This window comes from Eleutherodactylus coqui, chromosome 8, assembly GCF_035609145.1.
Source record: "Eleutherodactylus coqui strain aEleCoq1 chromosome 8, aEleCoq1.hap1, whole genome shotgun sequence".
NCBI lineage: Eukaryota > Metazoa > Chordata > Amphibia > Anura > Eleutherodactylidae > Eleutherodactylus > Eleutherodactylus coqui.
Genome location: NC_089844.1, coordinates 60,715,552 through 60,742,560, shown reverse-complemented (window position 1 = coordinate 60,742,560; position 27,009 = coordinate 60,715,552). Strand labels below are relative to the sequence as shown.

The 27,009-nt window shown below is 44.7% G+C and overlaps 2 protein-coding genes across 4 annotated transcripts in view; one reads left to right on the top strand and one right to left on the bottom strand.

The window, feature by feature from the left end:
- Positions 1-8,257: 8,257 nt before the first annotated feature.
- On the bottom strand, positions 8,258-17,968 carry DBR1 (debranching RNA lariats 1). 2 transcript variants are annotated; one of them, XM_066575692.1, is made up of 9 exons: positions 17,922-17,968; positions 15,841-16,094; positions 13,778-13,902; positions 13,249-13,329; positions 12,328-12,413; positions 10,801-11,025; positions 10,197-10,277; positions 9,950-10,095; positions 8,258-9,518 (listed from the first exon to the last, which is right to left on the bottom strand). In XM_066575692.1, exons 2-9 carry the CDS (start codon positions 16,035-16,037, stop codon positions 8,870-8,872), a joined length of 1,590 nt encoding a protein of 529 aa, XP_066431789.1. In that variant the 5' UTR covers positions 16,038-16,094; positions 17,922-17,968; the 3' UTR covers positions 8,258-8,869. The 2 variants fall into 2 exon arrangements, with proteins under 2 accessions (XP_066431789.1, XP_066431790.1); XM_066575693.1 differs by lacking the exon at positions 17,922-17,968 and adding an exon at positions 16,196-16,294.
- Positions 17,969-18,275: 307 nt separating this feature from the next.
- The window catches only part of VPS8 (VPS8 subunit of CORVET complex), a 171,130-nt gene continuing 162,396 nt past the window's right edge, over positions 18,276-27,009 (top strand). For both annotated transcript variants that reach the window (XM_066575690.1, XM_066575689.1), the window contains exons 1-3: positions 18,276-18,392; positions 23,145-23,314; positions 24,585-24,653. In XM_066575690.1, the coding sequence (XP_066431787.1) occupies position 18,392; positions 23,145-23,314; positions 24,585-24,653 (240 nt within the window). In that variant the 5' untranslated portion in view covers positions 18,276-18,391. The remainder of the gene's footprint in view (positions 18,393-23,144; positions 23,315-24,584; positions 24,654-27,009) is intronic.

Sequence of the window (27,009 nt, the reverse complement as noted above, 5' to 3'; positions counted from 1 at the left end):
TCCATGGCAACACAAGCAGGAAGTGAATCCACAGTCTCTACTGAGGACTGACGGAGCGCCGCAGCCAATGGCCGAGAAGCAGAGGCGGGGCCTGTTTCCCGGCCGCGTGACGTCATCGCAGCGTTACTGCAGTGTGGCACAGCGCGCCCTGCTGGTTACTGAGCAGTCATAGACAACAGTGTAGTCTCCGAGGAGTTGTACGTGTATATGGGAGTGGGTGGCGGCGGCACAAGACCGTGTCCTGGGGATGGGGGGGGGTGGGGGGGGGGGATGTTGTGTGAGAAGTGATGGTGGCCATCCCCCATACCATACCTACTAAATTGGTGCGTCCAGGGGTTAAAAGATACTGCATCACGTGACTATATTACCACCAAGTGCCCAAGTAATAATCTATACAGGCATACCTGCGCTCACATCATACATCCCAGGTGTCGGACTGGGGTGAAGCTTTTAGGGGCTTGTTCACACCACCGTGTTTTTGGCGCGTGTTCTGGCTGCGTCACACGCGGTGGACTTCTATTGATCCGTTTACATTAGCGCGTAAACACTGGGTGTAGATGTGTGCGTGGAAGCGAGCGCTATTCTATAGTTCGTATGCAAGACGTATGCAACGCCGCTATGAGACAGCGGGGAAGCTAAAAAAAAAAATATATAAAACACACTGAATGGCCACGTGTGTGAGATTGGCGGTCCTGCGCAGTGCACTCGCTGCTATATGCGGCCATAGTTGGCTCTGCAGCCGCTCATACAGCGCGATCCACGCATGCAGTCGTGTGAATGACCCCCATATGTGTGAGTGTAGCGCTGATATGCGGAGGGTAAAACTTTTATTTTATTTTTTTTGAGAGCAGAGAGAGAAAACATCAATGTTGCCCTTGTTTTTTCACAGTGTTAATCATACGGCATAAATGACACGATACGTTTTTTCTGTCGGTCGGAACGATTACGACTATATAATAAATATATTATAATTTTTTAGGTCTTTCCACTTTGCCCCAATAAAAACCCTTTCTTTTTTTTTTTTCTAAATCGCTTCATTCAAAGTCCTCTAACTTTTATTTTTCCATGGATGGAGCGCTGGGAGGGCTTGTGTTTCGCATGAAGAGCTGTAGTTTTTATGTGTACCATTTTGGGGTACAAACTGCTTTTTTGATCACTTTTTTGGAAGGTGAAATGAACAAAATAAGTGTTTTGCCTCAGTTTTTTTAATGCTTTTTAGCTGTGCAGAGTCATTATGGATACGACAATACCAAATGTGTAATTTGTATTTTTTACGCTGTTTTTAACTTTTCTTTAGACTTTTTATAACCCTGTGTGGGACCTGAGCCATAGCTGCTATGATAAAGCATTGCAGGACTTATGTCCTGCAATGCCTTATCGCTTGTATTAGCGACAATAGGCAATGGCAAAGCAGTACGCCTGTAGCTGGCATGCTGTGGTCATGGCAACCTGTCGGCCCTCTACAATTACATTGCGGGGGTCCGATGATGTCGCAGAGCGTGGTCCTTCTGTGAGCCCTTTACATACCGCGATCTACATAGATCGTTTTCCAAAGTGTTTGATACAGTGTTGCATGAAAGGTTAGTATATAAAATGAGAAGGCTTGGTCTGGGTGAGAATGTATGTAAGTAACTGCTCAGTGACAGAAAGCATAGGGTGGATATAAATGGTACATACTCCGATTGGGTCAGCGTTGCTAGTGGAGCACCACAGGGGGCAGTACTGGAGGAGCCACTGATACTAGTGGGATACCACAGGGAACAGTACTGGAGGGGTCACTGATACTAGTGGAGCACCACAGGGGACAGTACTGGAGGGGTCACTGATACTAGTGAAGCACCACAGGGGGCAGTACTGGAGGAGCCACTGATACTAGTGGGATACCACAGGGAACAGTACTGGAGGGGTCACTGATACTAGTGGAGCACCACAGGGGACAGTACTGGAGGGGTCACTGATACTAGTGAAGCACCACAGGGGGCAGTACTGGAGGAGCCACTGATACTAGTGGGATACCACAGGGAACAGTACTGGAGGGGTCACTGATACTAGTGGAGCACCACAGGGGACAGTACTGGAGGGGTCACTGATACTAGTGGGATACCACAGGGAACAGTACTGGAGGGGTCACTGATACTAGTGGGATACCACAGGGAACAGTACTGGAGGGGTCACTGATACTAGTGGGATACCACAGGGAACAGTACTGGAGGGGTCGCTGATACTAGTGGAGCACCACAGGGGGCAGTACTGGAGGAGCCACTGATACTAGTGGGATACCACAGAGAACAGTACTGGAGGGGTCACTGATACTAGTGGGATACCACAGGGAACAGTACTGGAGGGGTCGCTGATACTAGTGGAGCACCACAGGGGGCAGTACTGGAGGAGCCACTGATACTAGTGGGATACCACAGAGAACAGTACTGGAGGGGTCACTGATACTAGTGGGATACCACAGGGACCAGTACTGGAGGGGTCACTGATACTAGTGGAGCACCACAGGGGGCAGTATTGGAGGAGTCACTGATACTAGTGGAGCACCACAGGGGGCAGTACTGGAACAGTCACTAATACTAGTGGAGCACCACAGGGGGCAGTATTGGAGGAGTCACTGATACTAGTGGAGCACCACAGGGGGCAGTACTGGAACAGTCACTAATACTAGTGGGGCACCACAGGGGGCAGTATTGGAGGAGTCATTGATACTAGTGGAGCGGCACAGGGGGCAGTATTGGAGGGGTCACTGATACTAGTGGGATACCACAGGGGACAGTACTGGAGGAGTCACTGATACTAGTGGGGCACCACAGGGGACAGTACTGGAGGAGTCACTGATACTAGTGGGATACCACAGGGGGCAGTACTGGAGGAGTCAGTGATACTAGTGGGATACCACAGGGGACAGTACTGGAGGAGTCACTGATACTAGTGGGATACCACAGGGGACAGTACTGGAGCAGTCACTGATACTAGTGGAGCACCACAGGGGGCAGTATTGGAGGAGTCACTGATACTAGTGGGATACCACAGGGGACAGTACTGGAGGGGTCACTGATACTAGTGGCATACCACAGGGGTCAGTATTGGATGAGTCACTGATACTAGTGGAGCACCACAGGGGGCAGTAGTGGAGGAGCCACTGATACTAGTGGAGCACCACAGGGGGCAGTACTGGAACAGTCACTGATACTAGTGGAGCACCACAGGGGGCAGTACTGGAACAGTCACTGATACTAGTGGAGCACCACAGGGGGCAGTAGTGGAGGAGCCACTGATACTAGTGGAGCACCACAGGGGGCAGTACTGGAACAGTCACTGATACTAGTGGAGCACTACAGGGGCAGTATTGGAGGAGTCATTGATACTAGTAAAGAGGCACAGGGGGCAGTATTGGAGGAGTCACTGATACTAGTGGGATACCACAGGGGACAGTACTGGAGGGGTCACTGATACTAGTGGCATACCACAGGGGCCAGTATTGGATGAGTCACTGATACTAGTGGAGCACCACAGGGGGCAGTATTGGAGGAGTCACTGATACTAGTGGGATACCACAGGGGACAGTACTGGAGGGGTCACTGATACTAGTGGCATACCACAGGGGCCAGTATTGGATGAGTCACTGATACTAGTGGCATACCACAGGGGCCAGTATTGGATGAGTCACTGATACTAGTGGAGCACCACAAGGGGGCAGTACTGGAGGAGTCACTGATACTAGTGGGATACCACAGGGGCCAGTATTGGGACCTATTCTTTTTAATATATTTATTAAAATTAATGACTTGAAGGATTGCACAGCAAAATATCAATATTTACAGATGATACAAAACTATGTAAAGTAATTAACACAAGAGGACAGAATGTGTTTGCAAATGGGTCTGGCTAAGTTTGGGGATTGGGCAGAAAAGTGGTAAATAAGGTTTAACACTGATAAATGTGAGGTTATGCACACGGGCAGAGGGAAAACATATCACCATTATACACTAAATGGGTAATACTGGCATGGAAAAGGACTTAGGAATTTTAGGTAACTGTAAACTTACCTTGACCAATCAGTGTCAGGGAGCTGCTGCCAAGGCCAATAGGCTCATGATGTGCATCAAAAGAGGTCAAGGGGTACATGCGGAGAACCTTGTTCTTCCTCTTTACAAGTCACTGGTTACGCCACACATGGAATATTGTGTACAGTTTTGGGCTTCGGTACTCAACAAGGACATATCACAGCTTGAGTAGGTTTAACCCCTTAAGGACCAAGTTGTTTTGTACCTTAAGGACCAGACACTTTTTAGGGATTTTACCCATGTGGCGGTTTTACTGATCTATTTTTTTTCCTTTAGCTACCAAAATTATTTTTGCTGCGTTTTTTTTTTCTGTGACATATAGGACTATTTTTTAATATCTTTTTCACTGGACTTTTCCCCCCGTGTTTTTAGTTTTATTGGGGGAAAAATGCTAAAAAAAGATTTTTTTTAACATTTATAGTTTTTTTAAAAATTATTTTTATATTTAAACTAAAATAAACTATGGGAATGGGTTCCTCTATTTATTTCGGACATTTTGATATATAGTATGTATGGTTTTGGTTTACAAGGCGCATACGGCGACGGTTTTTGTTGGCGTCTGCTTTGTGTTATTCTCTTTCTTATGTATGTATTGTTGTTTTATTCTGTTGTTTTGTTTTACTTATTTATGTAATTGTGTTTTTTACTATCTGTGTCCCCCATGACGTCATATAAGACCTCTGGGGGACACTCACTTTTTTTTTTAAACTTTGACATTTTCCCACTGTAGCTGGGGCGTCCATAGGAGCACTAGTTACAGGGGAAAGCAACCCCTGTGGTGACATTAGTCACCTGCAGAGCTGCCAGGGTCTAGTCTGACCCTCCAGCTCTGCAGTAGCAGGGAATCCCGGGAGGTCACATGACCCCCCCGAGGCTCCCGTAGTGAAAGAACTTCTTACTTTCACTTTGCCCAGACAGTGCTCATTGAGCACTGGATATCGGGGAAGCAGAAGGCAGGAAGGGTTAAAAAACCCCTCCTGCCTTCTGCTCCAGGTTATCAGCTGTCACTGACAGCTGATAACCCGTTCCTGTCTCTGACTGATTGCAGAGGCAGGAGGCTTAGAGCACCGCTGTATTTTTACGATCAGTGGTCCTCTAAGCCCAGGACCAGCCGCCGTATATATACAGTGGCTGGTCGTAAATGGGTTAAAGGCGGACAACTAAAGTAATTAATGGAATGGCAATTGTTTGGTAGTTAGGACAGCGCCTCTGTTGATGGAGCCAAAGTAATTATAGCGGCTTTCTCGTGTGTCACGAGGTCTGTGGTGGTTGTATCCATGGTATCTAAAAAGGTGCATACAAGGGTGCTACCCTGTCCCAAAGGACATCTAAGGAGAGCTATAGCAAGGACAGATACTGGAGAGGGGCGACTTAGATGTGAAGTGTTTCAAATAGAACGAACGGAAAGTAAGACATGAACTCCTGCAGTCAGGGTATCCCAGAGAAGAACACCATGAAAGAGATGAACAGCTCAGGAACAGAGGGTAACCTTTATTCGTGATGGATAAGAATAAGGAGATCTAAATCCTCAGTTCCTTTTTCAAGCACAAATCAAGATGTGGCTCTGCAGATGCAGCGCCATGTCTTGATTTGCGCTTGAAAAAGAAGCTGTTGCTCCGAAATGCATTATACCTTGTACTGTCAGTTAATACCTACTTATTTCAGTTCTGAGGATTTATATCTCCAGGTTACCCTCTGTTCCTGAGCTGTTCATCTCTTTCATGGTGTTCTTCTCTGGGATACCCTGAGCGCAGGAGTTCATGGTTCACTTTCAGTTCTTTCTAATAAATGGAATGGGCGGACCACAATACCAAGAGAGGTTATCAAGATTGGGGCTATTCACTTGAGAAAAAAAAAAAAAAAAAAAAGACGGCTGAGAGGCATAGAGTAATAACTATATTGGGGGACAATACAGAAATATTTTCCATCATCTTGTCATACCCAGGACTGTAACAAGGGGGCGCCCTCTTGGTCTAGAGGAAAGGCTTCTACATCGACAAAGGTTGTTTTTTTTTACTGTAAGACAAGTGAGACTATGAAACTCTGTCTGAGGCTTCATTCTCACGAGCGCACATACACCGCGTTTTCATGCCAGGGCGTATATACGGTACCAATGTGAAGCTTTGGTTTCCAATGCATCCGTTCACTCGCGAATATACAGCGCGTAAATATGCCAGCAGCGAGAAAAATAGAACATATGAGAGGCCGGCGTCTATACACTGAGCCAAAACATAGTTCTGGAACTATGTTTTGGCCAATATACACTGGCAGGTCCTATAGCCTCCTATGGGAGCAGAAAAAGAAGGGAGGGGGAGGCATTTTTGCAACGTCCAACGCTGCGAAAAGCTTACTGGTGACTCTTTATAGGTACTGGAAGGCATCCCGAGGATTTTGGCAGAGCGAGGGTTTTCCAGGGTGCGGCATATTTTTCGCTAAAAACAGTGCTCATGGTCGTGTGAATGGACGAGAAACCGCTGGCCGTGATCACGGAAAAAATGCCCATTCAGGCACTTATACGGAGCAGGCAGAAAAACGCCATCGCCATATATGTGCTCGTGGTAAAGAGCCCTGAGGATGTGGTGTTGGCAAATTTGATAAAAGCATTTAGAGGCCTGGACGTCTTTCTTGAGTGATACAATATTATATGTTATAGTCACCGATTACTACAGAATTGTTGTTGATCCCCTCCAGAAAGGGATGGCTCTCATTAGTTCTCGAGCGCTGCTCAGCCAATCAATGCAGCTCTCCCTGAACCAACGCGACAGATGTGATTGGTTCTTCAACAGCTGCTCAGCCAATTACAGCTATCGCATTCTGGAGGTGGGATTTAAAATTGGCCAATCAATAGTGCTGCTCAGCCAATTCATAAAATACTGCATCCATAATGCAACAGGTGTGATTGGTTCTTCAACAGCTGCGTGGCCAATCATTGTAGAGTTCGGAGAACCAATCACAGCTGTCGTGCTGTGGAGGCGGCGTTTATGAAGTCGCTGAGCAGCTGCATTGATTTGCCAATACATAAATCTCACCTCCACAATGAGATGGCTGTGATTGGTTCTTAGAGCACGGCTCAGGCAATCAGAGCCATTGCTTCATGAAGGCGGGATTTATGAATCCCGTAAGCGGGAAGTGATCTTCTATTGGCCGCCGAGGACTGCAAGCAGCACGGCGAAGCTCCGGAGAGCAGTGGGAGGGATGTGGACCGAGCATGCTGGGTATCTTTCTTCTTTTTTTATGCAACGCAGCTAGGGCTTATATTTCATGCCTCACTGAAAAAAAACAGGGTACACAGAGGAGACCTTCAGAATATGACAATCAGGTGAGAGGGGCAGGGATGCAAAAAATGTGCTCACCAGAATAGCCCTTTAAAACCAGCTTTATAATTTAGGATTCCTTTATGAACAGCAAAATACAACGATGTGTATTTTCTTATTGACAATTACTGGAGGTATTTGCAATTTAGTATCATTTTTCAATTACCGTATTTACCAGCGTATAAGACGACCTCCAACTGTCGACTTATACGCCAGGAATACGCTGTAGAAAAAAAAATAAATAATCACCTCCCGCAGCACTGCTGGAGGCTGTCGCGCCCTCCTCCACGCCAGCAGAGCATTACTTTCTGGATGCGAAGCTTGAATACCCCGCCTCCAGAAAGCTAATGCTCTGATTGGCTGACGCCACACTGAGTTAGCCAATTAGAGCATTAGCTTTCTGGAGATGGGGGCATTTAAGCCCCGCATCCAGAAAGCAATGCTCTGTCGGCGTGGAGGAGGGAGCGACAGCCTGCAGCAGCGTCGCGGGAGGCGATTATTGATTTTTTTTCTACAGCGTATAAGTCGACAGTTGGAGGTCGTCTTATACGCCGGAAAATACAATAATTGAAAAGTGATACTAAATTGCAAATACCTTCAGTAATGATGTCATTGAATGGCTGTGATTGGCTAACTCAGCGCGGCGTCAGCCAATGAAAGCCAGTGCTGCGTTAACCAATCAGAGAATTAGCTTTCTGGAGGCGGCATATTCAAGCCCCGCACCCAGAAAGCAATGCTCTGCCAACGTGGAGGAGGGAGTGACAGCCTGCAGCAGCGCAGCGGAAGGGCGGTATTGATTTTTTTTCTCCTACAGCATATTCCCGGCCTATGAGACGACCCCCGACTTTGGAGAAGATTTTCCTGGGTTTAAAAAAAATCGTCATACGCCAGAAAATACAATAATAAAGTGATTGAACATTTGTTTATAGTATATTTTTCATAAGGTTAGATTAGTGCTAGTCTTACAATTTCCAAGTAGGTGGGTTTTTAAACAACGAAGCCAACGTCTACTCAACATAAGTAGAAAACTGCAGCTGGGATGTCCCAGAGTCCACTATAACAGCTATACATGTGGGCTCTACACCATCTCACTGCCAATGACTTCATATGCCACAATGTCAGAAGACTCTATATACCTGTATATAGTCCCGATTTCTTGATTTGAATTCATGTCCTCCCATTAAAAAAAATTAAATAAGGCTACTTGGTAATTTAAAAGTGTATTTTTTACACATGGGAAATAAGACACTTTACAGGACTATGATTTAAAGGGAAACATTGAGACAACTCAAAATATAAAATCTTAAAGAACACAAACCTTGTGCAAGACCTGTCATAATTACAAAAAAAAAATAGTAAAACCGTAAAAATAAAAAACACCCACTTGAGCTGCACCGCAGATTTCCTTGCAGCAAGTGGGGTGTCCAAAAAAAAAAATTGCTCATTTTTAACTACAGACAATAATCCATATTCTACAACGCAGTCCATTTACTCATCATCTTCTGCTGTATAAATTGCCTGATTGCGTCTTTTAATCACCACACTGCCTCGTCCACTCTCATCGCTTAGCCTCTTGAGTGGTTTCTCGGGGTTCTTTCCTTCCCCTTCAGTCTGACTACTCTCTGACTGCTCCATCTCATCATTGGTTGAATCTATAGCATCATCCGATGAGACCGCCATTGAATCGGGAAGTACACGAGTGTTAGAGAAGTTCAGGGAAAAGTCTGGGGTATATTCTGGAGAGGGCTCAACAGACTGCACCGAGAAGTCTTCCTCATCCTCCTCCTCCAGAGTAATCTCATCAGGGTTAATTGAGGACGAGAGGGCAGATGTATCAGTGCTGTATTCACTAGGATCTTCCACAGAGCTACTGCTATCAAGATTATCTTCGGTTACATCAAATTCCCCACTTTCGTCATCATGTTGGCGGACCTTGGCATTGATGTCGATAAGTCCAAAACGGGCACAGAACTCTGTTGTCTGTGGATTAATTGTATGAGATGCTACCCTCTTGTTCTGAGGATTGTTTGGGGTATAGACCGGTACAGTGGCACTAAAGTTTTGTGGGATGGTAAGGTCATTGCCTAGGTCATTCAAGATGTCTTGTTTTTCTTGTTCAGTCGCGCTAAAATCCCACCTAGAATTAAAAATATTAAACATTAGTGCAATCCTCATTTTTTTTTAAACTATGGTGCAAGTCAGAAATCTAAGGCTTGTCCCATGGCAGACAGTGGTAGTACATCACTAGGGTATGGCATCATTGTCCAATTGGCAAGGATCTGACCGCTGCCAATCCCAAGAACATGGCAGCAGTGCTAGGAAGGAGCCACGCCACTCTGCCTGTCAGTTCTTCTTTCTTTGGGGGGGCCGCATGTTGCACCATTTCCTATAATGGTCTAATCGTTGGACCTCCACAAATTGGACATTGATGGCATAAATCGGCCAGTATATCCCGAGACAGCCTCTTAGCTACAGAGTTACATCTGTATGGATATACAGAAACGTGTCAGCATGCATACTCATGCAGATCAATAAAGTCACAAAAATCCCTAAAATCAAGAAATTCACCTGCTGTGTAGACCATTGTTCTCGGGCATGTTCCATGTTTTAAATGTAACATTCAGAAGGTCTTTGGTGGCTTTGAGGACGGACAGCCATTCGAGATCATATTCTAGTCGCTCTGGCTTACTTGGATCATGCTCCACCTCTATAACCTGGAAATAAAGAACATTCTATAAGCCTCCCAGCCTTATAGGAGATATAAAAGACAATAATAAGATCCTATGGCCAGTCCAGACAACAGTAAATCACTCACCTGGAGAAAATCTCGATGTGGTAGGCATTTATCAAGCGCCAGGAACTTGGTGGCTTTAGGCAGCTTGTCAGGTTCTTTATTCTGCATAATATAAAGCGATCAAATGTGATGAGACAGAACCTCTTGGGTGAAGCTCCTAACAAGCAACTGCATCAACACTATCAAACTTCGAAATCAAAGATTTAAAGCGACCCTCCTGTCCTGGGACAGAATACTGTCCCGAAACTAAAGGGAGCAGGAGGTAAAATTACCTACAGTTCTTCTCTGCTGGCACCAGGTCAGATTTTCTGCAAACGTAATCTTCAGACTACCTGATCCCCATAGAGCATTGGTGGTGTTAAAACTACCAATGCACTATGTCTGCATTTTGATTGGCCAGTGCAGCTCATGTGATCAGTGCTGGCTAATTAAATTGCGAGTCAGAAAAATTGCAACAGCCATCTTGGATGGCCAAAAACGAAGACCAGAACTGGCAGATTGAATGGCCAACAACGATGAACAAGTGCAGGTAATATACCTCCAAGGCCCTCTGGTCTCAGGATAGAATTTTGTCCTGAAAGCGGAAAGAAGCTTTAAGCACAAGAAAAGGGATTTGTTTTCTTACTGGATGTTGCATGAAAGCGGCAAACTTGACGTGAAGGTGAGCAGAAAACCAGTATGATGGCTGAAGGTGGCTGAGGAGCTCGCTGGCGGCTGGGCTGCCGAGGGTGTTGTTCTCCACCTCTTGCTTGAAAAACTCCTTTTTCCTCAACAGTTTTTTTTTATTCCCATAGTTGTAGATGCTACGGGGCCAGTCATGGGACAGAAAGATATCCATAGGTTCTTTTAACTGCAAGATAACAGAGGAGATAATTCATATTTTACTGGGTCGGATACTCTTGTTGTGTATATATGAAGACTAAAAAAAAAAAAAAGGAGCCTCATACTAGGTGGATAAGAAATGAAAACTGGAATGTTGTAGTCATGGCCAGCTTAAAACGTGTGCTATCACGCCCCTAGAAGAGACCCATGAAATGGAGCCGAGGGGTGTTAATGGCTTCGACGGCCCACTTCTTATCTTCCCACCTGAAGCTATCTCAGTCCCACCTTTCTCATCCTACTGGCTGCACTAGCTAGACTCCAGAGGTTTTATGGCCCGGCTCAATGGAAACAGCCAAGCACCCTGTGCTACATTGGCTGCACATCAGACGTTATGGAAACTAAACAGCTTCCTGTGCAAAACGGTTTACACAACTCCTATTGGCTTCCATGGGAGTTACGGAGGCAGCATAACACAGGGAGCTTGGCTGTTTACGTAAAAACCTCTTGGAGTGTGGATGCAGTGGGACCCAGATGGGAAGCACTAACAGTGGGCAGAAAACCCCTTTAAGTTTCCCAATGGCTGTAGCCCTAGAAAATTTCACACTGATGGCCTATCATCAGCAGTATATAGACACAGGATACCACTTTACACCCTAGGATGTATATGTATATGGGCTTGGAAGCAAAGTTCACTCTGTACACGACAGGTGTTGGCCAACTATGACAGCTGACAACGGGCCGAAACAGCCCTGGCATTTGAATTCTGGCATTTAAATGGCTGATCTGTGATCCAAAGTCCTGAATGGGCTCCTATGATGACATACCGAGGTGCCATCTAGGTGTCATGGCAGAAGGGTGCCTTATGAAGGCCACCAGAGCAGTCATGTATTGCTGCGTATTAAGATGTGCCTGTGGCATGCTTTAATACAGTGCCGGCAAAAGTGCTATATATTGCAATTGCAGTATATTTTATTAGTGATCAATTGATCGCAAGTGCAAGTCCCCTTGGGGGCAAAAAGTTGTATACAGTCCAAAACTGTACCAATAGAAAGCATTTTATGTCCTGCAAAAAAAAAAAAACAAGCCCTCACACAGCTATATAGACACAAGAATAAAAAGAAAAAAATAAATAAATATGGCAGTCAGAAGACTGCGGCAGAAAATACATCATTTTTAAAACATAAATTTGGACAGTTATGTCAATGGGAAAAAAGATTAAATTTTTTAAAAATGGGGAAGAGAAAGCAAAAATGGCCACGTCTTTAAGGATCAACATCCTTCATAGTTCAGGTAGACAATGGGAAGGAGAATAGCAGTACCATCTGCCTACCTGCTTAAGTTTATAGACCTCTATGTTCCTCACATGATAGGCACTTCTAATAGTCTCTTTCGTATAGGGAGGACTTTCAAAATGACCTAAAGAAATTACACAGGAGAAATGTTATATTAAAAAAGGGGTTTCTTAAGAGCTTTTACTATTGATGACCTATCGTCAAGATAGGTCATCCATAGTTGATCATGGGGGGGTCCATCGCTCAGGATCCCTGCCGATCAGTGTGAACAGCAATGTAAGCAGATAGCGCTGTCAACATTGCAGCAGCCCAGGCTGGTACTGCAGGTAAGGCTTCCATTGAATTCACTGGGAACTGTATCTGCAGTAACAAACCGGGCCACTGCAATATGGACAGTGTATATCACGAGTATGAATCCTATAAAGCTTACATATAAACAATATATTTTTAGATGATTGAGATATGCAGCTATAATAGGGATCATTAATCCCTGTAACACCCACTAACTCTTCCGCATAGGCCAGGACCTATCAAGCATAGAATATCTTTCAATAGATACTGGTAACGATCTACACTTGAGTATCTCAAAGACTATGTTACACGGCACATGGATTACATACTTTATAGATGCAGGCAGGAGTTTTTTCAAACTTGCTAAATCTACATAAAGTTTAAAAGTACTGGAAAAGAAAAAGTACCAGAAAAGTAGAAGTACTACTGGAAAGGGGTCCGAATTGACAACCATTTCAGAATGAAGTTACATCCGGTGTATGGTTGAGACGTGTGGCACATCAGGAAGCCACCCTTTCTAATGGCTCATAGAGTGGGTCCCAAGCAAGGCATCCCCCTCTGATGATTATGTTCTTTAGCTCATAACACATGTAGAATATCCTTGGCAACCAAAGTGTTAACAAGTTCAAATCGATTGTCTACTCATGTGAATTTTAATGCATACGTACCTTTTCTATAATCATGCGGTTTAAAAATTCCAGAAATTCCTCCAATTCTCAACCCACGATATTTAACCACACCGGCATATCCTAAAAAAATAGATTAAGTTGAAATTTAAAAATTCTCACATTTAACAGTACCAGAACAATCACCCATTAAAGGGGCATTCTGATCATCAGTACTGGTGGAGTTATAGGGCATGCATTCAATGTTTGGTCAATGGGGGTCCAACCAATGGAACTTCAACAAATGTCTTGACTGAAGTAGTACCATTGGGTTTCCAGTCAGCAGCATTTCTGAGTCTGCTTAGGAACAACACTCTCCATCATCCCTTCATTCTAGGAATCAGTGGTGATCCAAGCGGTCACACCAACACCAATGAACGTAGAGCCCATCAATGACTGCCTTCAACGACTGTCGTGAAATACCCCTGGCAGCTCTACGGAGATGAACCCAGATCACCATCGAAGCATTTTTCACTTCATACTTTTCAAATTAACCACTGATTCAAGAATTACTATAACATTTTACACCTACCCAAGTAGTATATATTTGGTGCAACCCAGCCCCCATAGGGCAGTTCCTGGAGGTAATTTGAAGCCTCATGATTCCCTCCAATGAAGATGGTAAGTACTGGAGCTTGTTTTTCACCAGAATAATACCTGAAAAATAATATATTAGTGCAAGAATAAACAAATACAGCCTAGAATAATCTATTCATTTACAGTGTTTGCTGTTGGTCATAGCAGTTCTATTTACAGAATAATCTCTATACATGTTCATGCACTGTGTCCAATTACCAGGAAATAACTGTTTCCCACCTTGGAACACTGACATAATTATACATCATAGATTGCCATACTAAGGCCGTATTCAGACGTCCATGTTCGAGTTACACCCGAATTCGTGTTGGACTGAATTCCAGGTAGAAAAGTCCAGCACTCGATCCAGGGGAAAATATAAAATGTTATTTCATAGGTTAAAAAAAAAAAAGGAAAAATCAGGATATCCTGGTTAGTCTATTACGGTGTTAACCCCAAAAAAAACAAGCCCTACCCTGATTTTTAGGGATTTTCAGGGGGAGGGGGGCTTGAAATAAGCCCTACTGCAAAAATAAGCCCTAGTTAAATTGCAATAAAAAATAAATAAAAAAAGGGAATTCATTACCAGCCAGGCACAGTCCGGGTCCCTCACACGGCTCTCTGGAGGTCCACGCTATTCCCACAGTCCTCGTCTCATACATCATCATCATCATTCCCTGGTGACAAGATTCATAAATCCCACCTCCAGGAAGCAATAACTGTGATTGGTTCTGAGTGTAGCACTCAGCCAATCAATGCAGCGCTCGATGAACCAGTCACAGCTAGCGCATTAGTTCATCCATTGCGGCGGCGGGATTTATGAATTGGCTGAGCCACGGCTAGGACTGAAGAACAGCGCGGACCTCCTAAGAGCGGTGTGATGGACATGGACCGAGCCTGCTAGGCAAGTAAAATAAGACCTAGTTCCTCTTTTGGTGTAAAAAGTAATATAAGACAGGATCTAATTTTCGATGACATTTACATCAGCATGATCGCACAGCTCCAGCGGCAAAGCCTTTGCTACTTCTATCTCAGCAGGGGTCTGTTCACATTAGCATCGGAGTTTCTCTACAGAACCTCAGTCGCCGATTTCCGCTTAAAAAACAGTTAAGCCTTTCCTTGGATCGTCTATTACAGTGTTCCCCAACTCCAGTTCTCAGGGACCGCCAACAGGTCATGTTTTTAGGATTCCCTCAGTGTTGCACAGGTGATGTAATTATTGGCGGTGTCTCAGACATTGCCACAGGTGTTCTTACCATAGGATATCCTGAAAACATGACCTGTTGGTGGTCCCTGAGGACTGGAGTTGGGGACCCCTGGTCTACTAGACACCAAACAGACCCCATTATAGTCAATGGTGTCCATTTGGTGCCGTCCAGCTCCGTCACATGACAGTTCTGTTCAGCCTATTTTCTTGTTCCCCGAATGGAGCAGGAAACCCCTTGCGCTGATGCAAGTCCTTAAAGGGGTTGTCCCGCGCCGAAACGGTTCTTTTTTTTTTTTCAAACCCCCCCCCCCCCCCCCCCGTTTGCCGCGAGACAACCCCGATGCAGGGGTTAAAAAAGAATACCGGAGAGCGCTTACCTGAATCCCCGCACTCCGGTGACTTCTTACTTACCTGATGAAGATGGCCGCGGGGATCTTCTCACTCGGTGGACCGCAGGGCTTCTGTGCGGTCCATTGCCGATTCCAGCCTCCTGATTGGCTGGAATCGGCACGTGACGGGGCGGAGCTACACGGAGCCGGCATCCAGCACGAGCAGCCCCATTGAAAAAAGAAGAAGACCGGGACTGCGCAAGCGCGGCTAATTTGGCCATTAGACGGCGAAAATTAGTCGGCTCCATGGAAACGAGGACGCTAGCAACGGAGCAGGTAAGTAAAAAACTTCTTATAACTTCTGTATGGCTCATAATTAATGCACAATGTACATTACAAAGTGCATTAATATTGCCATACAGAAGTGTATAGACCCATTTGCTGCCGCGGGACAACCCCTTTAAGTATGTGCTATGGCCTTACTTGTAAAAAGTCTGCATCTGGCGGTACTTTGGAGGCACAGCCATGCAATTCATGTCCCCCTCATTTCTCACTGCTTGAAAATCTCCGCAGCAGAGCAAGAGGTCTACTTTCGTGTTCTGTTTCTTCTCCAGGAACTGGATGGTCTCGTAGATCTTATCGAGCTCACCATGGCAGCAGCCTTCCACGGCAATCTTCATGGTTATTGTTCACTTACTACACAGAGTTCAGACTAAGAGGTTTCCTTACACGGCCATCTGCGCAAAACAGAGAGAAGGAGAATAACGTTATACATATCCACAAACATAAAGACGATAGCAGCGAACATGCCATGGTGGGAAACCAAAAAGGCCCTCACCAAAGGGTACAAACATGGTCTTAGGGTAGGTTCACACATGGCATATTTGCGGCGGATATTTTTTGAAACTGTCCCATACACTCAGTGGGATCCGTAAAAATCCACGCTGCAAAAACAGGCACACGTAAATGGATGAAGAGTTTCAGGTGCAGAAGTTTCTCTGAAAAACCTGCCAGAAGTGAACAAACTATTAGTCCCTATATAGAATCCCGGTCGATATTGGAGGTTGTCAACAAGTCTATCCCCATATTACAGTGGGAAAGGTCCCCCCCCCCCCCATACGTCACATGACTGTGGAGGGTCTGATGTAAAGACTTCACATCACAGAATCCAAGTCATAAAAGCCAGTTCGGTGCAGTCATCGACCAATGAGCAAATGCAGGTAGATTTCAGCTCTGAAGCCTGCAGAATTCTGAATGCAGCACTAGTCTATAGTAAAGGTCTAGTACAAATACGGAGTCCTAGTATGACATTTTTGCTTCGATTTTACTTTCACTAGAACTAGGCGATATACCCACACGTTGCACAGTGCTATAAGCGCAGGGATTGGTTATTGAAAATTGGGCTTTCAAAAAGCTTTTATGCATAGCGGTCCTGGAATATACAAAGAGGGACACAAAAATGAGCCGAGCACCGCACCCTTATGAAAGCTGTCCAAAAGGAAATCTGTGTTGCCCATAGCAACCAATCACAGCGCAGCTTTCATTTTACCTCAGTAGTAAAAGAAATGACAGCTGAGCTGTGATTGGTTGCCATTAGCAACAAAAATTACAGGGGAAGTCGGTGAGTTTTCGATTTTTAATTACGCGAGTATTCGTCACCTGGTGCTGAAGAACGTTCATGCTAAAATTCACCTAAATTGGACCAGAACTGTGGATTTGTACATGACACAATCAGATTTAGCGGTTTATATATAAGATTGGAATCAGTGTTAGAAAACAATGTGTTATAAATCTACATATTATGAAGAGAATGATATATTGCACGTCATCCAGGGCCCAATAGATTCCGACATATGAACTATCAAGTTATGGTTCTCCGTGACCTACAGAAAATTGGCCTCCCTGTATACATTGACCCAATGGGTCTGTATATATGTATATCTATTACAGGGTTACGGAGTGGAAGCTGAGTTGCAGCTCCATTTCTGGTGTAGTGGCCGATGCTTGTAACTGCAGGCTAGAGGCTCATTACAATCAAGGGGAGCTGCACTTGCAGTTACAAGCAACGGCCACTACACAGGGGTCGGAGCTGCTGCTCCACGTAGAGGCAATGACAGCCGGCTTGTGATCAGTTGAGCGATGGACCCCAGCTATCCTAATGACAAGTCATAAATACCATTTCTCTGGAAAACCCCAACGAGTCATTTTTTGTTCATTGGCAGATCATTGGTCCCTTTACACAGCAGAACTGTCAGGCGAAGCAGCCTATGTAAAAGGTCCATTAGTCACCGACCACATTAGCAACATAAGCATAATCCGCTTTACCAGGAACGTGCACAGCATCCTGGGAGTCATCAACTAAAAAGTTGCATATTAAGGTATAAACAGCATAATATTACCAATAGTCTCCAGTGCTCAGAAGTCACTACAGCAGGCAGGACAGAAACTAGTAACAAGAACAGCACCCATAACCTGCACCCCAGAGTCTGATCTCACACCAGAAATATATATATTCATCCATAGCTATAGATATATACACGCACAGCACAAACCACCACCCTTACCTGATCACTGCAAGTACTGGCTGACGCATAGCGCATGCGCAGGGGCTTCAGCGATACAGGAAGTTGTCGCACGTGCGCGATGACGTCACGCATAAAGGGCGTAACCTTATTTTACTGGCATACGTCTCATTGGTACAATGGGAGGCATGTTTGCGTTTAAACTATGCAAATGATTAAAGTCATAAAGATATTCCACGGGGTACTTTGCGCTCACGCAGCAGTCGAGAAATAATAATGACAGCGGCATAGAGTAGAATACAAAATAAACCCTAGAGTTAGCGCTGCTGATGTCACGTGATCGAAGCAGTGAACTGAGTGATCGCGTGATATCTTTCAGGAAGTACCTGTGGAACGCATTGTTGACACGCAAATGAAAAAAAGGGAAGTATGACTTCCGGGGAGTTCAGCGCATGCGTGGTTGTTGGTAACACAGCTGTACCTGCTAAAGTGGCATTCCTGTACCTGGACGCAGTAAGTGACGTGTAGTGAGTGGTGGGCTGTGCAGCTGGGAAGGAGAGGGTTAGTGACAGGGGGCAGACACAGGAGATGGCTCTGATGTACCAGACAGGGGGGTGTGAGGAGATTTCTAGTATGTCCCCCATATTTATCCTCAGGTACTATTATACACAGTAATGGCAGGCGTATCTTCATAGTGTATTACATGGTGAATGAAGGCAATGAAACTACATTGATTTTCATTGATCCATAGAATGGTAGAGTTGGAAGGGACCTCCATGGTCATCGGGTCCAACCCCCTGCTCAGTGCAGGATTCACTAAATCATCCCAGACTGATATTTGTCCAGCCTTTGTTTAAACACTTCCATTGACGGAGAACTCACCACCTTCCATGGTAACCTGTTCCACTCATTGATCACCCTCACTGTCTAATATCTAATTTGTGTCTCCTCCCTTTCAGTTTCATCCCATTGCTTCTAGTCTTTCCTTGTACAAATGAGAATAGGGCTGATCCCTCTGCACTGTGACAGCCCTTCAGATGTTTGTAGACCGCTATTAAGTCTCCTCTCAGCCTTCTTTTTTGCAAGCTAAACATTCCCAGATCCTTTAACCGTTCCTCATAGGACATGATTTGCAGACCGCTCACCATCTTGGTAACTCTTCTCTGAACTTGCTCCTGTTTGTCTGTCTTTTTTAAAGTGGGGTGCCCAGAACTGGACACAGTACTCCAGATGAGGTCTGACTAAGGAAGAGTAGAGGGGGGTAATTACCTCACGTGATCTAGACTCTATGCTTCTCTTAAAGGGGTTGTCCCGTGAAACAAAGTTGGGGTATACACTTCTGTATGGCCATATTAATGCACTTTGTAATGTACATTGTGCATTAATTATGAGCCATACAGAAGTTATTCACTTAATGACAGCGGCATGCAGGGGTTAAGAAAACAAACCGGAGAGTGCTTACCTGAATCCCGGCGGTCCGGCGTCTTCATACTCACCTGCTGAAGATGGCCGCCGGGGTCTGCTCCCTCCGTGGACCGCAGCTCTTCTGTGCGGTCCATTGCCGATTCCAGCCTCCTGATTGGCTGGAATCGGCACATGATGGGGCGGAGCTACACGGAGCCGGCATCCAGCACGAGCAGCCCCATTGAAAAAAGAAGAAGACCGGGACTGCGCAAGCGCGGCTAATTTGGCCATTAGACGGCGAAAATTAGTCGGCTCCATGGAAACGAGGACGCTAGCAACGGAGCAGGTAAGTAAAAAACTTCTTATAACTTCTGTATGGCTCATAATTAATGCACGATGTATATTACAAAGTGCATTAATATGGCCATACAGAAGTGTATAGACCCACTTGCTGCCGCGGGACAACCCCTTTAACCTGTTCCATTGCTAGCGTCCTCGTCTCCATGGTGCCGTCTAATTTTCAGCGTCTCATCGCCCGATTAGACGCGCTTGCGCAGTCCGGTCTTCTCCCTTCTGAATGGGGCCGCTCGTGCCGGAGAGCTGCTCCTCGTAGCTCCGCCCCGTCACGTGTGCCGATTCCAGCCAATCAGGAGGCTGGAATCGGCAATGGACCGCACAGAAGACCTGCGGTCCACCGAGGGTGAAGATCCCGGCAGCCATCTTCGCAAGGTAAGTAAGAAGTCACCGGAGCGCGGGGATTCGGGTAAGTACTATCCGTTTTTTTTTTCAAACCCCAGATGAAGGACTTTGCATTTCTCCTTGTTAAATACCATTCTGTTAGTCGATGCCCAGTCTACAATCTTCTCTAGATCTTTTTGAATACTCTCTCTCTCTATTCCCTAGTGTTAGCTATCCCTCCTACCTTTGTGTCGTCGGCAAATTTGATCAGTTTCCCCTCAATTCCCTCCTCCAGATCATTTATAGAAATGTTGAACAACACTGGGCCCAGGACAGAGCCTTGTGGTACCTTACTTAACACATTCTCCCACTTGGATATGCAGCCATTTATGACCACTCTTTAAATATGAGCACTCAGCCAGTTGTGAATCCACCTGTCAGTTGCCTTGTCAATCCCATATTTGATCATTTTTTCAATAAGTATAGTATGAGATATTTTGTCAAATGCTTTACTAAAGTCAAGATATACTATATCTACTGTATTTTCCTGATCATCCCAGTCTGTGATTCTATCATAGAAGGAAATTAGATTAGTCTGGCATGACTTGTTTGTTACAAACCCATGCTGGCTCTGGTTAATTACTGCATTGTCATCCAAGTACTTCCATACATGCTGTTTAATAATTTATTCAAAGATCTTTCCCGGTACAGAAGTCTTTAAAACTCTCTTTCGGGGTCCTTCACACTGGTGAGGAAAATTGTGCGTTTTTTTTCCTTGCGATGTGAGAGTGAGTGAAAACTCGTTATTATGAAACCAATGTTTTCGTTCTCATTTGCAATGTTTTCACTCCTGTGATGCTTCGTGAAAAAAAATCGCAGCATTTCCTTTCTCTTTGCGATATCACCCATTGTTCTTAGCAAGTCCGGACATAGTCACCTCTTACACACGGCCCCCGACAGGGCAATGAGAAAGAAATTACTGCTTGTCGGTGTTGCTTTGTGTTTGGCTCATCTAAAAACCAAGCGACATCAGTCCATGTAAGCAGGCAATCATTTATCTATGAGCTGTTTGCAGTGAACGGAGACAGCCGCCCGGAAGAGATCTCTGGCACGGTCCGCCTCGATTCTTTGTACGATTGCCGCTCCTGTGTGAAAGCACAAAGCCATTCTCAGTGGGCCGGCTGTCGGGGACTTGTGTGCCTGACAGTCATCCTGTGTGAAGGTGCAGACCATCCACAGTACAGAGAACCCAGAAGAAGCGAAGTCTGCACAGACGCCACCACCTGCACACACAGGTACGCAGGGTCACCTGCCGCAGTCACGGCTGGATTCCATGCATGAGGCCTAACTATAGTTTTATGGTCTGCATGAAAGATCCGATCAGTGATTTATTTATCAGCGATCTCTCTTACACTGCATACATTTACACGCAAATTGCTCGATCTAACAATCTGGTTGTCTCATGTAAAAAGGTCTTTAGATGCAGTTAAGAGCAGGTGGGACAGATGTGCTGTATGTAAGGAGATCTGGGCCAGTAATTAATCATGATTTTATGCCCCTACCTGACCACAAGGTGCTGGGCAGGGGGAGCTGCTGACTGCTTGTAATTATGACGCTACGGTCACACGAACGGATCAGATTTTGTGTGTAAATGATCGTGGATGTGTGTGATATTCTGCGGTTGGACAGCGCATCGCCTGCGCGGAAGAAACCTCTCTCCCCTCCATTCCGGCTTTTCTATCTATTCTCTTATCAAGTTGCAAGCGTTTCCCCACTCGTACACAATGTTAATTGCGTATAGGCTACAGATCGCTCGCATCCATAGACATCTATTGAGGCCATCCGCGCAGAATGATTTCTTGAACGATAATCATATTGTCTAAAAGTACCCCTGGCACTTTGTGCGTGTTATTACAGACAGCAGCCCGCCCCAACCAAAACCGTTCAGTCTGGTAGGGTCATAAAATCATGGTTATTTAGGTCGCATCCCAACTCCCCCCCCGTTCCTTCTCCCATTGTAAGCTGCATCTTACCCAACTCCCCACCACTTGTTGTCACCTGCAAGTACAAATCTCTCCCCATGTCCCATCATCAGGGCCCTTCTACACAGAACGATTATCGTTGAAAAAAATCGTTGAATCGTGCGAATTTGAACGATAATCATATAGTATAAGAGATCGAATGAGAATTCATAGGCATAAATAACACAGTTCGCTCATTTGCACGCCGTTCTGTGTAAACAGCGATCATTTAGTCATTCAGTGTACTGATTTCTCTGCCTGCGTAAACTGTTCACATGAGCGAATTCTATAATTGTTTGCTTACGTGAACAATTTATTTCTCCGTGTAAAAAGAGCCTTAGGCTGGCTGTCCACCGATGAGATGTCATAGCGAGATCCACGGCGATAAATGCAGAAGTCATGCAGAGCTCACATGACACGCTTTCCATAGGATGACTATGGAAAGCGCAGCCCGACGAGCGGAGACGCGTAGCTATTCTCCGCTCTGTGTGATTAAAATCGCGGCATGCTGCAATTTGTCGCGATTCTCTGCGGTGAGCCTATCAAATAGATAGGCTGATTGCAGAGACCTTACAGTGCTCCCCCCCCCTCCTACCCTGCGGCAGAATATCGTTACCGATATTCCTTCGCGCCCGTGGACAGGCAGCCTTAGTTTCACAGTCCATCAATCGATTTTACAGGAATCCGAGTCCTCCAGCTTGCAGCATGATGGGATATATCGCAAGTGCAGAAAATGAATTGAAATAACAATTCAAATGATTTTAATATAAAAAATACATTGATGTAAAAAAGCCCCAGAAGTAGTCCATGAAGACTCTGAATTTACATTTATTGAATAATCTAAAAGAAATACATACTGAAGAATCTTAAAGTCTGCAATAAAAGGGACATGGATGTTGTCACGTCCTAAAACCGACCAGGACAGGTGAGGCCATTATCAATGAGGTGGACTTTCAGATGTCCTCTGTGTGAACAGTGAAATTGGTAACACTGTATCAAGTTGTGTGCGGTAGTGCAGCTAAGCCCCCTTGACTTTAGTGGAGATGAGCTGCAGTACCAAACATAGCCTACGAATAAGAGTGGCGCTGTTTGAGAAAGAAAGCAGACATGCTTTTCCTTTCATGCACAACCCTTTTAAGATATTCTATATATTTTTTTGCAGTGGAGTCAGACCCTGGAGATGATGACCTCACTTCCAAAGGATGGGATTCAGGAAGGCTTATTGCTGAAGCTGCTGGATTATCTGGTAGTATGGAAGATGAACTTAATAAATCCCAGACACGTATAGGCTACCTTGATGTGGATAAGGACTTGGATTCGAAGCAGGAACTGGTGAATATTATACTATGTGTGCTACTAACATTCATAGCTAAGGCTCAGTGCGGGCATGTATGGGGCAGGTTAGTTAAATAGGTACGTGGTGGAAGTATGTCATCATTTCATTGGGTAAGTATTTGAAATAAGCACTTTATGAGTTATATACATAAGCGCATTTGAGGGTATGAGCACACGGTGAACTCTGCGTGAATTGCACCTTGCTCACAACCTGAAGGTTGCAGGTTCAAACCCAACATGGTTCAGGTAGCCGGGTCAAAGTTGACTCAGCCCTCCATCCTTCCAAGGTCGGTAAAATGCGTATCCAGCCTGCTGGAGGGTAAAGATGACTGGGGAAGGCAATGGCAAACCACCAGGCAAAAACGATCTGCCAAGAAAACGTCACAATGTGACGTCGCCCTAGGAGTCGGCCACGTCTTGGTGTTTGCACCAGGGGACTTTACCTTTACCTTACTTCTGGGTTTAGGAATGCGATTTTTTTTTTTTTCAATGTTGGAATTCTGCACGCAGATTTTGCCCACAGACACGGCTAAATCTGCACGTGGATGCATGGCAAAAAACACATCAGACGTGGTTTTTAGAGACGGAATTCCTGTGGAAGATTCTGCTGTGTCATTATATTCTTACATATTTATTATGTATCTACATGACTGATATTCTCGTACAAATTTTATGTCTTGCGAGACACGCAAAAATGGAACACATTGTTTGTAAGGGTGACTACCCACTAGCGTTTTTTTTCACTGCGAAATTCGCTGCGTTTTTTTTTCCTGCAGGGGTCTATGGGACTTGTTATGTTAAAATCGCGACCGCGCAAAATTGCAATTTACTGCGATATCGCGATTTTGCGCGATCGCGACTTTAGCTTTACATGTCCCATAGCCCAAAGACCCCTGCAGAAAAAGTAAAAAGCTGCCAATTTCGCAGTAAAAAAAACGCTAGTGGGTAGTCACCCTAATAGGTCAATTTACATGCATGATTTTTCTCTTGCTGCGGGACACAAATATCGCAGCATGTCCTATTTTTGTGTGAATCTCATACGAGAGTATTATATGAATATGTGTGGTGTCCCGCACATCACACGGACATGCAAAGACGGCCTTAGTATTTCTATATGAACTACAATAAAATCAAATGTAATCTAACTGAAGTTCCGATACAGCAGGTCTAAACTTCACGATATTCTACCAGAATACACTTTAAAAATGGATCTTGTGATTATTTATCCTACATGCCGGTTTTCATCTGTTACCTTTCTTTCTATTAGATTGATGACAAGGAGTTTGATATTCCCCAAGTTGACACCCCTCCAACCTTAGAGAGCATCTTGAATGAGGTGAGCTCCATATGTTTGTGCATCCTTTTACCATTTCTCCCTACTTAAAAGTTTTGTTAAGCTTTCCAGCACATTATATGGTATTTTGAATGGTACCATTGAAAAGTACAACTCATCCCACAAAAAACAACAAGCCCTCATGCAGGTAAGTCAGGAAAATTAAAGAGCTATGATTTTTTTTGAAAATAAGCAGGAAAAAATGAAAACGGTCCCCAGTGGGAAGGGGAGATAGATGGACTATTGGTTCTCCTGACATATGATTTAGTGACTTCCTATATTCCCCTAAATTAAAATCCTGGATCATTCTTTTCTTACGCCCAGTTGTCTATTTATTCATAAGTTCACAGAAGGAAACAGAGGAACAGCCAAATACAGCGTTATAGGAAAATGTGAACCAGAATTGCTATATTATGGGAAATACAAGTATTTAGTAAATTTGACCTGTCAGGAGAGCTGGCAGGTCTACTCTAAAGGGATCAATAGAAAGGTTAGCTCACCCACTGTTCCTGTGTTCCTTCCACTACTCTAAAGGGGGCTGTCTTGGCCTTAAGAAGCTAGTTGGGTATTGTCAAAATTCCTCCACAACTAAAAGGAATAAATAATAAAGACCTGCTATTTATGCCGTCCCATAATGTGTTCATCACAGTGGATCCTAAGGTAGAGACATCACTTTAAAAAGTTTTTCTTACTGATCTACACTTCTTGTTTAGAATCAAAGGAGTTTTCAGAAAACCTCTGCAATGTGGTCAGAATAGCGAGATGAAAATCTTTCAAAAGTAGCCTGCTCATCAAAGCTGCATTCGATTTCAAGGCGTGTTGTCTTGTTGGAAGTATTACTGACCATTCCCAGAGTGTTGCCACGTTGTTGGCAGCACATTATTGTCTGAAACACACGTGTCAAACACGAGGCTCGTGGGCCAAATCCGGACCATCACTCATTTTGTGTCCCCTCTCGGCCGTACAGCAGCCTATTAGGCATTCCACTTACCCAGCCTGCAGCTGTAGTCCGGCAGTGGCAGTGTAGAGTCTGCGACCGCTGACCTTCTTCTAGGGCCACTATGGGGGTCACTTTTACTACTGTGGCCACTAGGGGGGTCACTATTACTACTGGGGCCATTATGGGGGACACTGTTACTATTGGGACTACTATAACAGCACTCTTACTACTGGGGCCACTATAGAGACAGTATTACTATTGGAGTAGTTATAGGGGACACTATTAATACTGGAGCCACTATGGGAGACACTATTGTTACTGGGGCCACCAATATAGGGAACACTTCTTACTCAGGCCACTACGGGGGACACTATTACTACTGCGGCCACTAGGGTAGTCACTATTACTATACAGTCTAAGGGTGCATTCACAAAGTCATATGCGTACTTCGGTCTATGAATATGCAGCGTATTCACGGGCCGAAATACACTGTTGCCCTCCTTTTTTCTGCCTATCGGTAGTCTTTTTACTCACGTAAATACGCGCGCATGAAATCTCATTGATTTTGTGTGTAAATGATTCCACAATGCATAATACAGACCAAAATTGGACATTCCACTTATTTTTTCACATGATCGCCCATTGCATAGAAAAATACACTTAAGTGAATGAACCTATTGGAATCAATGAGTCCTATTCACTAGGTATTACTCATGCAAAGAATATGTGCATATTTATGCCTGTGTGAATGCACCCTTACAATTACAATCGGCCCTTTGAAGGGGACTATAAGGCTGATGTGGCCCTCTGTGAAAATTAGTTTGTCACCCTTGGTCAAGAATGTCCTTGCTACACCTCTCTGCCCATGCTTCTTGCCACTACAAAAAACAAACTAAGACCATGCCACGTAAAACATCCCCAGATCATAACAAAACCTCCGCCATACTTAACTGTTGGTATAATGCACTCAGGCAATAGGTGTAACCCAGACATCCTCCATACCCAGGTACGTTCATCTGATTGAAGATTAAGCAGAATAATTCATAACTCCATAGCAGGTTCTTCCATTGCTTAACTGTCCAATGATGAACCTCCTTGCACCGTTGTAGATGGGCCGATGGATCTTCTCTTAGAGATCTCACCAAGTGTTTGCAGGATGAATGGAGGGAAATACCACCTGAAGTATATCAGACGTTAGTAAAACGTATACCACGGAGAGTATCCAATGTCATTAGGGCCGAAGAGCCCCACTAAGTATTAACATACGTAAATAAATGCTCTCGATTCTTGCTCAGCTATCCAATTACTTTTGGTAGGATAGTGTCTTAACAACTATGTTTCTTTATGCTAGATTGTAGCTTATAGATGTGAGGTGATTTGGTAAAGCGTATTAGAAGCCCTTAGGCTGGATTCAGACGA

Bases quoted from the DNA above. Each gene is read 5' to 3' on its own strand.
- DBR1 (XM_066575692.1), bottom strand. From the start codon at position 16,037: ATGAAGATTGCCGTGGAAGGCTGCTGCCATGGTGAGCTCGATAAGATC. The intron at 13,903-15,840 runs GTAAGGCCATAG...ATTATTTTTCAG, and splicing joins CAGATGCAGACTTTTTACAA to GTATTATTCTGGTGAAAAAC. The intron at 13,330-13,777 runs GTAGGTGTAAAA...CTATTTTTTTAG, and splicing joins ACCAAATATATACTACTTGG to GATATGCCGGTGTGGTTAAA.